Here is a 13,327-nt window from a genome sequence, read left to right on the forward strand (position 1 = left end):
TAAAGGACAAGTTCACCTTCATAAACATAAGGATTGAGAGAATGTAGCAATATTAGTAGAACACATCATTGAAAGTTTGAGGAAAATCAGACAATCCGTTCAAAAGTTATGAATTTTTGAAGTTTTTTTGCAGTACCCCGCTGGATGAGAAGACTACTGCAGTGTATGAATAACTTAGATGTCACATGCGTACAACAATATAAGGAAAATATAAAGAGAATTTCACAAAATTCCATCTTTTGAAAAAAGTACACATTCCCCTGACTCGTTACCGATAAATGTTATGGGTAATATTATTCCCCCTGCCTTTAGAAAGAGGCAAGTCAATTGCTCTTTTATTATGCGAAAAAAGTGAAAATATGTTGAATTTTCTTTTATATTTTCTTTATACTGTTGTACGCATATGACTCACAAGCTGTAGTAGTCTCCTCATCCAGCGGTTCCAACACAAAAATTTAAAAAATTCGTAACTTTTGCATCGATTGTCCAATTTTCCTCAAACTTTCACTGATGTGTTCTACTAATATTGTTGCATTTTCTCAATCCTTATGTTTATGAAGGTGAACTTGTCCTTTAAGGTGTGTGTAATGAAGGTGGACCCCTCATTTAAGGTGTGTTTAATGAAGGTGGACCCCTCAGTTAAGGTGTATGTATTTAATGAAGGTGGACCCCTCAGTTAAGGTGTGTTTAATGAAGTTGGACCACTCAGTTAAGGTGTGTTTAATGAAGGTGAACCCCTCAGTTAAGGTGTGTTTAATGAAGGCGGATCCCTCAGTTAAGGTGTGTTTAATAAAGGCGGATTCCTCAGTTAAGGTGTGTTTAATGAAGGTGGACCCCTCAGTTAAGGTGTGTTTAAAGGACAAGTTCACCTTCATAAACATAAGGATTGAGAGAATGTAGCAATATTAGTAGAACACATCATTGAAAGTTTGAGGAAAATCGGACAATCCGTTCAAAAGTTATGCATTTTTGAAATTTTTGTGCAGTAACCGCTGGATGAGAAGACTACTGCAATGTGTGAATAACTTAGATGTCACATGCGTACAACAATATAAGGAAAATATAAAGAGAATGCAACAATAATAGTAGAACACATCAGTGAAAGTTTGAGGAAAATTGGACAATCGATGCAAAAGTTATGAATTTTTTTAATTTTTGTGTTGGAACCGCTGGATGAAGAGACTACTATGTAACCGCTTGTAAGTCATATGCGTACAACAGTATAAAGAAAATGTAAAAGAAAATTCAACATATTTTCACTTTTTTCGCATAATAAAAGAGCACTTGACTTGCCTCTTTCTAAAGGCGGGGGGAATAATATTACTCATAACATTTGTCGGTAACGAGTCAGGGGAATATGTACTTTTGTCAAAAGATGGAATTTTGTGAAATTCCCTTTTTATTTTCCTTGTATTGTTGTACGCATGTGACATCTAAGTTATACATACACTGCAGTAGTCTTCTCATCCAGCGGTTACTGCACAAAAACTTCAAAAATTCATAACTTTTGAACGGATTGTCTGATATTCCTCAAACTGTCACTGATGTGTTCTACTAATATTGCTACATTCTCTCAATCCTTATGTTTATGAAGGTGAACTTGTCCTTTAACGGAGTTGAGTTGGAACCCCCCCCCCCCCCCCCCCCCCATCCTTGCGCATTTCAGGACTGGATTGTAATAGGTTGGTATAATGTAATACGAACACGTAAAACAGTGAATCTTTAGTGAATTTCGTACCAGTAAGGATCAATTTTACAGTAATAAGTGTGATACCTTCAAGAATTCTGGCGGTACTCGCTAACGTCAATGAGATTTACTGATGTTTATTTCCTTCTATACCGGATCCTCGAGGCAGAAATGGGCGTACTGCAGCTTAAAGGGGATGGCTAGTAACTTATCAGTGGGAATCAGTGGGAATGCTGGGGGATGATTGTTCCAATCCCTGTGGGATTCATTTAAGAGTACATAGATATCTATTGGTGGGTGAAAATTATTTGCTTCAGCACGGTCTCACATTCAAGTAATGTGCAGTTTAATGTTTCCAGGCTAGCATGCCTGTACAGTGACGGGGCATTAAACTGCACATTACAGAAAACAAAACACAAAAACATCCGACACATGCATGCATACACATTGATTTTGCATGAACGCGGCTAGGAGTACGCGAGCGTAGTTGTGCGTGCTACACGATTTATTTATCACTCATGTTTTCGTCTCGGTCGACATCACAAAAAAGTACACTGAATGAAAATCACAACGATATAATTATATAAGTTTTTAATTCAGGAATCGCATATTACTCACCTGAATGAATTCATGTTTTCTTCGTTCGGCGTCCACACGTGCTCTTCAAGTAGTTTAGTGTACAGATACAGCCGTTCCGCGTCGCTGTTTTTGAACATCCACATATTGTGCGTGAAGTTCGTTGACCTGCAGGCGGAAGTTGGTATGGGAGAGGGGCAGAGTCGAAAGGAAAAAAAAAAATATCGAACGAAAATCAGAGCCGATTCATTCATCATGAATAACGCTGACTAACAGAATAACGTTGTCATAAGTTGGAGTCACGTATGGCATGCTACTATGAGATACGTCATACTGGCATATAATATTTGCCGACTGGAAGAAATCGTGTATGGACCAGGCTAGAACTCACACGTTCATATCGGGCATAATAGGCTACAGAAATAATGATGAGATTGAGAATAATCAACTTTTGTATAGACAATTAGAGTAAATAATTGTCTGTGTATCTGTATCTGACATTTCGTGTTTATCTCTGTCGAGTCAGAACTGTTCCCTTCAATCTACACATTCATCCATTCATTTCAACACGATCGAATGATATACGTAGTCACTCACTTAAATGTTTGCCAGTGAAACGAAGTCATGCTCTATATTTCACTGAAGAAAACGAGACTCGGGCATCGAGAAAACAACTAAAAAATAAGTTAGGGTGCGCATCGAAAAACATCGGACTACATACAATATAACATTGTTTATCAAGCGTATGAAAATATGTTTAGATAACAGCAACAACTAAAATATGCACCAAACATTGTTTTGTTTTACGATATCGAGGTTTCTTGAAGGAATTAACGTTTCCTAACATTGTCTTCAGTTTCCATTTTATATTCTGAGCGGCATGAGGATATTCTGAGCTGCATGATCCCATATATACACGCTATAATACCAGTATTTCTGATATTGTGTCCGAATTATGGAGGCCTATAATAGATGTTGTTGAAATACATGGCCCGTGGAATGAGGGGGGAGGGATCGGCCTGCTGCGCTACAGGGTTCCACATCCGGAGCAGTATCCCTGCTCGAAACGAAGAGTAAAGACACACACACATACACACACACAAATCAAAATCATGATCATAGTGGTGTGGAATCGTATCGTTACCTCATCACATTATTTATATTCATAATGGATTGCACATATAAAAAAAAGTCATGAACTGTATACTATACAACATGATGCAAATCATGTCATCTCCTCCTTCCCATAATTTATCATAAAAAGTGTTGAAAGATACAGGATTTGGAAAATTGGCAATATACCTGAGTGCAAGCAAATTGACTTATAAAGGAGAAATATGATAAAGTGTGACCGTCTGGATGTCTGATATCGCGCACCGATTGTGACCGAGATCACCGTTAGATTTAGGCTGCGTTCCTGCGAAACTTAACGTGTTGGACATCGAACGTCCCCCGAAAATTTTCACAGTTATTGTCTGATAATAATGATCTTTCGTATGTCTGATTTCAGTCTGGTTATCACAGTCAACACTTGCAAATTGATAGAGACTAGAGTAGCCCCTTTAATATCGTGCTGAGCAAGACCGCGTGTATGGTTTCACTGCACCAACCTACTCGTACTCGCAATATACCAAGACACTGTAATGAAGGGACGTCGTCTGCTTTCTTCGTGGGGTGGCTAATTACTGGGGTATTGAAGCGCCGACCAGCGAGGAAGGGGGGGGGGGGGGGTATCGTTGGGGTGGTGGCAAAAGTATTTTAATGAGGTCACCATTAAGCACTCTCTTCATTCATTTTTAAGGCAAATGAGTCACAGCCTTGCATAAGCCATTTGGCCCGACACTAAATGAGGCCTACCAAATAGGAATCACTGAATGTGAGCGACATCTTTTTGCTTTCCTTCATTAAAGTCGCCACACACGCGCAATCATAGTGCGGCGTAAACATAGCACTGCCACTATTTTGCAGGTGATGTTAGTTCATCGAAAGGATATAGTAAACGTATTTCACATCGAAAGGACATACATGTAGTACACGTATTTCAATCAATCGAAACAAACTAATCAGATGCAGTGACTTAACATTTCAATAGAAACTGTTAATAAGATATTGAATTGAGGAAAGGGGGCAAATAATCATGGATTTAATTACACAATCTGAAGATTATCATGTATTATACATTAACATGTACATGCACTGTATATAGTCTGCCTATACATGTACCACGGTTCACTTTGTATACTAAATATACACAGCCGTCATCTTCTCTCCCATACACTTACACACTTAATGATAGATTTGTATATCAAATTTGATTAAAGGCATAATATATACCATTTGCAGATGAAAAAAAACAGCATTAGTGCTTTTTGAAATAGTTCTAAAATGTGTGTTTGGGATAGAAACAACCACTGTAAAAATTGGAATCCGTATTATGATCAATGTTAAGTATTGTTATATAAAAAAAAAAAATCTGAACAATGTTATAACAAAAATGTTGCCAGACTAGACCGTCTACAGTAACATTGTTTAATGAGAAAAATACTGATATTTCCTTTTATTTTAGGCAGTATTGCACAAACATTTTATATATGGTAGGATGTTTTAAGATACAACAGACCTACACATACGCATTATTGTGATATCCTGAACATTTTTAAATCACTGTTCCCAAAGATAAACAGAGCCGTTAAGATGGATGTCTACACTATAGTCCTTGCTATTGATAGCGATTGTTTTATAGCGATCGTTACCCGAACACGAGGGAAAACTAGAATTTATTTACAACTAATTTTCTTCTGTTATTGTCATAAGGCAATGGTAACGGATATAGTCAATTCATATGCTCGTATTAAACACTAAATACATTTTGATGCATAGGATTCCGTTTGCACAATATTTTGTTGATGGTTGGGTAATAGGCCGAACAACCTCCGTTTTTCGATAGTAAATAAATGTGAATATCATGTTAATTAAGTGGTCCACTGGTCAGGGTCAATGGCCATTGATTAGCTGTCAAACCTCGATAATATGCATGTACGTCGTGTTTAATTGCGAATCAATATTAAATATAGGCAGGCGAATATTTTCTTGTACATGTGGATGTCTATACTGTTCGCGAGCACTGCGTTTTGTGCAACTACGGAAGTGCATGATTTCCAATGCAATGTGCTGTATAAGTAGCCTGTAAATGGATAATTAAGTGTTACATATCCCACTGGACCTAACATAAACTAGAAATGTCGCTATGGCGACTGGTATCACAGGATGCCTCCGCCTTATTGCATGGTTCTCCTAATAGGTCTACAGTACAATGTCTTGACAATGTGTGATGAGTTTCAAATAACTGGCAAAATATTAAAATGACAGGTTTGTCACAAATGTGTTGAATGTTCACTTTCCTTCAACTAGGTTTTATTTGAATGGATGGCTATACTGCCCAAGAGCGCAGGTATTAGGGGATTTGAGGATTTTTACTTCACTTTTGATCCTTTTATTTATAAGTTTACGTATTGATTAAACTTTAAAGGCATGGAAAAAAAAGTGTAATTTCACTCTCAAATAGTTTTTTTTTTTTCATTTTAACTTGAACTTTGACCCTGGTCTTTTGGCCCTATGACCCTAAAATTCCAAAGAGAATTACTGTCAGGTATACATGCATGCAGAACTGTAGATATGTCATCTTCGAGATATGGACCAAGAAATGAAATTTAGCACTTTAACTTGACCTTTGGGCAAGAAACTTCCAAGAGAATCTCTATATTTAGGTTATACATGTATATATAAAGTTTCAAGAAAAATAGGGCAGGTATTGTATTTGACTATGAGGGAAAACATGAAATTATGAGGAGTTGACCTTGACCTTTGACCCATGACCTTTGATCCATGACCCCCACATTCCCTAGATAATCACCACTAGTGAGTACATGCATATGTACTAAGTTCCATGAAGATAGCTTGAACTATTTCCAAGATATGGAGAAAAAAGTGACATTTTAACATTTTCACTTGACCTCTGACCTTTGACCTCATGACTCGAAACTCTCTCTGGAGAATCTTTATTTGGTATTACATGTATACACCAAGTTTCAAGAAAAAACTTCTAGCCATTGCATAGATATGGGGGAAATAGTGAAATTTTGAACATTTGACCTTGACCTTTTGACCTTTGACCTTGAGTATGGCATTTTGAGGGCTTGACTTACTCAAGTCTCTTTAAAGTTTGCAGAAGAGCGGGCCCCATTTATCATCTGGAGCACAAATAGATTTAGAGAGATAATAAAGTGTAGTTACGCAAAATTGTAATTAAAGAAATCTACGTTTAGCGTCCTGCCCTGCGGAAAAGGGGAGCAAGGAGGCTCTATAAAGAAAGGGGCACGTAACATATTTTCCAAAACAATCAGCTGAATTGTCTTTCAAGATGGCCCATCAGCGTAAGAAGAAACTAGAAATGTCGCTATGGCTACTGGTATGCCTCCGCCATAATGCATGGTTCTCCCAATAGGTCTTGGCAATGTGTGACGACAGTTTCACATTATTGGTAAAAAAAAAAGTATACAAAAAATAAAATGACATCTCTGTCACTAATGTGTTGAGTGTTCACAAATTTCTTTGAACTAGGTTTAATTAGATGAATTATGTGTCATATGTTTAAAAGAGCAGGTATTTGGGGATCTGAGGACTTTTACTTGACCTTTAACCCTTTTACAAGTTTATGTATTGAGTTATCTTCAAGGTATAACATGTATAATTTTGCATTATTTGATAATACTTGTGCATTTTAACCTCGCCAAACTATTGGCCTTTAACCAAAGACACAACAATTCGAAAGAGAATCACCTTCAGGCAGTACCTGCATAAATAGGCCCTAAATTTCATGATGTTACCTTGAGGTACTTCAGAGATGAATTGAGTAAGAATTAGCAATTTCACTTGACTTTTGACCTTTTCATCATTGCCCTCTTGGCCAAAAACTTTCCCAGAAAATGTCTATTGGGTAAATACATGTATTCTCTTAAGTTTCAAGAAAATACCTCAGGCATTGCATAGTGAAATTTTAAAGAGTTGGTTGTGACCTTTGACCCTTGACCCCATGTCCCGAAAATTCCTAAGAGAATAACTGGCAGGCAGTGCATGCATATGAACTAAGTTCCATGAAGATAGCTTGAAAAATTTTCAAGATACAAAGGAAATGGTGAAATTTTAGCATTTTCACTTGACCTTTGACCTTCGACCTCAAGGTCCGAAACTTTCTCTGGAGAATAGGGTAATACACGTATGTATTCACTATATGTTTCAAGAAAATACCTTCACGCATTGCATAGATATGGGGAAACAGTGAAATGTTGAGAATTTGGACTTGACCTTTGACTTTCAGCATGTGCATCCAACCGTTGATAGGTTGACATTTGACTTATGACCTTATTGCTCGAAACTTTCTCTAGAGAATATTAATCGGGTAACACATACACTAAGTTTCAAGTAAATATAAGCTTAAGGCATTGCATCATAGATATGGACGAACATACCGATGGACTGACAACTCGGAAACATAATGCCTCCGGCGACGGAGGCATTAAAAACAAGAGACCCGCGGGTCTAGCGCTCACCTGAGTATCGCAAGTTCACCTTTCACGCAGTCACTAATCTAAATTATTCACAGCTCTACCAAAATTTGACCAGGCATTCTCAAGTAGAAGATGAAAATGTACAATAAGGGCCCAATTTTTTTAAGATTCCTTAATTTGGGGGGATTGGGGGCCCCCTGGGGCCCTCTGGGTGGGGCATGGTGCCCATTTTGATAAATTGAGATCCTGACCCCCTAGGGATGCTACCTGCCAAGTTTGACAAAAATCCATCATGAGGTTTTCAGGAAGAAGATGAAAATGTACAATTCAGGCCCCCATTTGGACCCTTCCAACCACCACCCCCCCCCCTACCCAAGAGGGGCACCCCTGGATCTCCTATGAACAAACTTGAAACTACAGTCATTAATGTACTCACTCATAGTATTATCTCAGCTCTATATATAACTTCTGATTCTAGAGAAGATTTATAAAGATTCCTTCATTTGGGGGATTTGGGACCCCTGGGGGCCCCCTGGGTGGGGCATGGTGCCCATTTTAACAAATTGAGATCCTAACCCCCTAGGGATGCTACCTGCCAAGTTTGGTGAAAATAGGTCATGGGGTTCTCAAGAAGAAGATAAAAATGTACAATTTAGGCCCCATTAGGACCCCTCCTCACCCCCTCCCTCCCCTGGGTCCCAAGGGGGGCACCCCTGATTCTGCCATGAACAAACTTGAAACTACAGTCATCAATGTACTAACTCATAGTATCAACTTAGCTCTATCACTTCTGGTTCTAGAGAAGAAGATTTTTGCGGATATTCCTTAATTTTGGGGGGTTTGGGCCCCCTGGGGGCCCCCTGGGTGGGGCATGGTGCCCATTTTCACAAATTGATTTCCTAACCCCCTAGGGATGCTACCTGCCAAGTTTGGTGAAAATGGGCCATGGGGTTCTCAAGAAGACGATGAAAATGTACAATTTAGGCCCCATTAGAACCCTTCCCCACCCCCCTCCCCTGGGTCCCAAGGGGGGCACCCCTGATTCTGCCATGAACAAACTTGAAACTACAGTCATCAATGTACTAACTCATAGTATTAACTTAGCTCTATCACTTCTGGTTCTAGAGAAGAAGATTTTTACAGATTCCTTAATTTTGGGGGGTTTGGGCCCCCCTGGGGGCCCCCTGGGTGGGGCATGGTGCCCATTTTAACAAATTGAGTTCCTAACCCCCTAGGGATGCTACCTGCCAAGTTTGATGAAAATCGGTCTTGGGGTTTTCAAGAAGAAGATGAAAATGTAAAAAGTTTACGCACGACGCACGACGGACGACGGACGACGGACGACGGACGACGGACGACGGACGACGCACGACGGACGCCGGACGAAGGGCGATCGCAATAGCTCACTTGAGCCTTTGGCTCAGGTGAGCTAAAAAAATGGACCCCACTTAAGACCAGGATATGACATGATTTATCACGACTGCATAGAGTCAATATAGAAAGTAATGTCATGCAGTATCCAGTTTCAAAACTACATTCTCCCAAGGAGCTTAATATCGCATATTATGGGATCACATTAACTTCTGGTTGTGGTGTCTCTTTTTGACGAATAAAACAAAAGAAGCAAAATGAAGCAGTTTTCATAAGCTGCAGTATTATCGATAAAAATTCACGTAAACAGCCTATCAAGACGCGGAGAATAACACAGCACAAAATTGACTCTGGTCTTGTGAGAATATCAGTCTCAACTCCAGTGGTTTTTATGGACGTCGCGTGACATGCGACTTGGTAAAAAAATTAAGTACGGCCGTATTGCTGTATAATATGTCTGGTAAATTTCATTTCAATGTCACTGTAAACTTTACGCGGGGGAACATCACGGACAAAATCGTACACACTCATGGAGACTAGCATTGTACGTTGGCAATTTCAGAGCAAGTGGAAAAGTTGATGCGTGGGGGGGGGGAGGGCTATATATATGTTTAGAAATGAATTGTAATTTTCTAATTTTCTCATAAAACAAAGAAAAAAGGCAGATTGTCTCAAAGAAAAAAGAAATGGAAAAGGAACGTGATGCATGCCGATTCAAAAGAAACTAGAAAATGCCTCCGCCATAATACATGATTCGCCAAATAGGTAGGCCTATATAGTAAAATGTCTTAACAATGTGTGACGACAGTTTCACAAAACTGGCAAAACACTGAAATGACAGGTTCGTCAGAAACGTCTTGAATGTTCACTTTCCTTGAACTAGGTTTGCTTTAATTGTCTAAGAGTGCAGGTACACGTACAAGTATTTGGGGAATTAAGAATTTTTACTTGACTTATAACTAACCCTTATATATGTTTATGCATTAAATAATTTTCAATGTACGAAGAAAAAAGTGTAATTTTTAAGGAGTTGACCTTGACCTTTGACCCTGACTATTGGCCCATGACCACTAAATTCCCTAGCTTATCCCTGCCAGTCAATGCATGCATATGTACCAAGTTCCATGAATTAAGATGCATCAAACCACTTGCGAGAAAAGTGAAATTGTAACATTTCCATCTGACCTTTGACCTTTTGACCTTTTACCTTATGACATGAAACTCTCTCTGGAGAATCATTATGCAGTAGTACATGTCTACACTAAGTTTCAAGAAAATACCTTCCGGCACTGCATAGATGTTGGGTAAATAGCAACATTTTTAGCATTTGACCTTGACCTTTTGACCTTTGACCTCTTGGAAATTTCACTAAAAACTTCTCAACTAATTGCTCCATCATACTCCATCCTTGGACCAAGTTTGGTGAAGTTTGCTTCCGCCAGTTTCGAGTTATCACGTAAACAGATAAATTTTAGGATTTGACCTTGATCTTTGACCTTTGAACTCTGTCCGACTTCACCCAAAATCTGATCATCTATAATCAAGTATAATTGCCCCATCATACTTTATACTTGGACCAAGTTTGGTATAATTCCAGTCAATATTACTCAAGTTATCGCGTAAACTAATGCGGACGGACGTACGTATGGACGTACGTACGGACGTACGGACGGACAACCCGAAAACATAATGCATCCGGCACCACTTCGTGGCGGAGGCATAATAAAAATCCTGATTCATGCAATTTGAACTCACTGTATTACTCTCGAACCATCCCTCTCTAACTCTTTAATACTCTGTTTTACTTAGGAAGATAAACGTGCATTACTATAACGTCATAAAAACTATGGATCTCAGTTTAGGGAGACATGTACAGAGTATATCCTCATATTTAGGCCTACCTTATTGAGAGACACGACCTTAAGAGGGAGACAATTTGTGTCTCCTTAACGTTTTCAATTATATATCCCATTCAATCGCATGCTTTAAAACGAGATCATGAAAGAAAGATATTTATTCAGAGGGGTGAAGGTTCAGGTGTGAGTATATTCAATTTGTCTCCCTCTATAGTCATCCCTGATGGTACGTAAACTCCGAACGACCGAAGTTTGTGCGTGCAATTTTATTGCGCAATGCCAGTCTAGAGTGTTGTTCGCTGACCCATAGAGCCAGCGCTACTCTCATTCAGGGTCACTACATTTGATATAGAATGGGGGAGGCAGCGTGTTGCGTTCGTCTCCGTGCCGCACAAACCACTCGCCACGATTGTATGCCTTAAACAAATTTAATTTGTAGAGGGAGACAAATTGAAGAAACTCACACCTATTATAGACCCAGTGTTATGTGCGTATAGAAAAGAACGAGAACTATGTGTGTGTGTGTGTGTGTGTGTGTGTGTGTGTGTGTGTTATAGGCTCGGATGTAAGCCGCGTCGCCATGGGCAATTCTGATGATACTGCAAGAGTACATGGAATCTTACAGGCCTATGTGGTACAATCAATTCACTTTACTTCGCACGTTATACTTTAACCAAATCGTCACATTTCGATAGGATCTCTGTAAGCTCCAGATGCGGGACCTTTATGCCTCAATCATGCGTGTAAATATGCTTATCTACTTTTGTTACAATACACGTTTCCGTTGTATAGTCTGCGACTGCATAAGTACGATGACACTTCTGGTTTAGCAGACTTCAACGGACAAATCAGAGCAATATCGATTTAAAGGGGATGGCTAGTAACTGATCAGTGGGAAACAGTGGGAATGCTCGGGGATGATTGTTCCAATCCTTGTGGGATTCATTTAAGAGTACAACACATTGTCATTATATATCTATAGTTGTGTGAAAATTATTTGCTTCAGAATGGTCTCATATTCAAGTAATGTGCAGTTCAATGTTTGCAGGTTAGCATGCCTGTACAGTGACGGGGCATTAAACTGCACATTACTTGAATATGAGACCATTCTGAAGCAAATGATTTTCACACAATAGATAAGTACTCTTAAATGAATCCCACAAGAATTGGAACAATCATCCCCCAGCATTCCCACTGATTCCCACCGATCAGTTAGTAGCCACCCCCTTCAACGAAAAGGTACAATTTTGACTAAAACTGGACATCTCAAAATTAGAAACTGACGTGGTGATGTTTTCACCTTTGAACTTTCTCGTCGGTTTGTGTGTTTAAAAAAAGATAAAAACGAGTAAAAACACGATTATTTTCAAATCCGAAAACTGGGTATACCGTTAAGACTATCTACACGCCTTATGCGAAAGAATGTACATGGTATCGGTCATTCGTATCAATGAGTAGGCCTATTTGAGGTTGACTTGTTTTATATGCTATTTTATTGTATATTCTGTTTTGTTTCTTATTCCATTTTCATCTGTTCATGACGTGAACGGGGACGCTCGGTAGAGAGTTAACCAACTGAAGGACTTTATGTTCTGCTGAAAGAAAGCTGAAATGCATTAAAAAATAAGAAAATCTACTGGCAACGAAGGACATTTCGTGAAGATGTTGACTTTTGTGTGTATACGAATGGGAAAGGAGACTATGCGACATATCGAACTCTGTAATTTATATAGTCCGCAAGTATAGCATTCTGCGGTTGAGACTAATACCGTTTCCCGAAGACAATACAACACAAAATGTACCATTATAATCTTTATTTTGCCCCCGATTTCTTTCATGTCACTTCCGCCATTGTGTTTTGTATGATCGTTCACTATTCATTCATGAAAATCAATTTGCACACTGTAGGCCTACTCGAGAGACATGATCCCCCACCCCAATCGCACGGTATCGTTATATATCGGGATCAGGGGGTTAATTCCGTGCGAACTGCAGGCATTCTCAGCACTGAAAGATATGCGATACAACTGGTGGGGAAAATACATGTCGTAATCAAAAGCCTTGACCTATACCTATACCTAAACCTATAGCAAGAATAAGAAAAAAACAACAACAACAACACGAATGCACTTTGAAAATTATACATTTGTGGGCGCGTGTGCAGTTTGATATACCAGCTCCGGAGCATACGTCATAAATGTACTAAAATAGCACTGTATACGTACATGAAAATTTACACTTCATTTGCCTCGTATATTATTTTTCTTGAC

At 39.0% G+C, this 13,327-nt stretch overlaps 1 protein-coding gene across 1 annotated transcript in view; it reads right to left on the minus strand.

Annotated features, from left to right (window-relative positions):
* The window catches only part of LOC139716777 (CMP-N-acetylneuraminate-poly-alpha-2,8-sialyltransferase-like), a 55,954-nt gene that overhangs the window by 11,267 nt on the left and 31,360 nt on the right, over positions 1–13,327 (minus strand). Inside the window, exon 3 of the mRNA XM_071628311.1 lies at positions 2,306–2,431. Coding sequence (XP_071484412.1) covers positions 2,306–2,431 — 126 coding nt within the window. The remainder of the gene's footprint in view (positions 1–2,305; positions 2,432–13,327) is intronic.

This window comes from Diadema antillarum, unplaced genomic scaffold (assembly GCF_040938485.1).
Source record: "Diadema antillarum isolate AM-2024a unplaced genomic scaffold, OU_Dant_1.0 scf00000070, whole genome shotgun sequence".
NCBI classification, from domain to species: Eukaryota; Metazoa; Echinodermata; class Echinoidea; order Diadematoida; family Diadematidae; genus Diadema; species Diadema antillarum.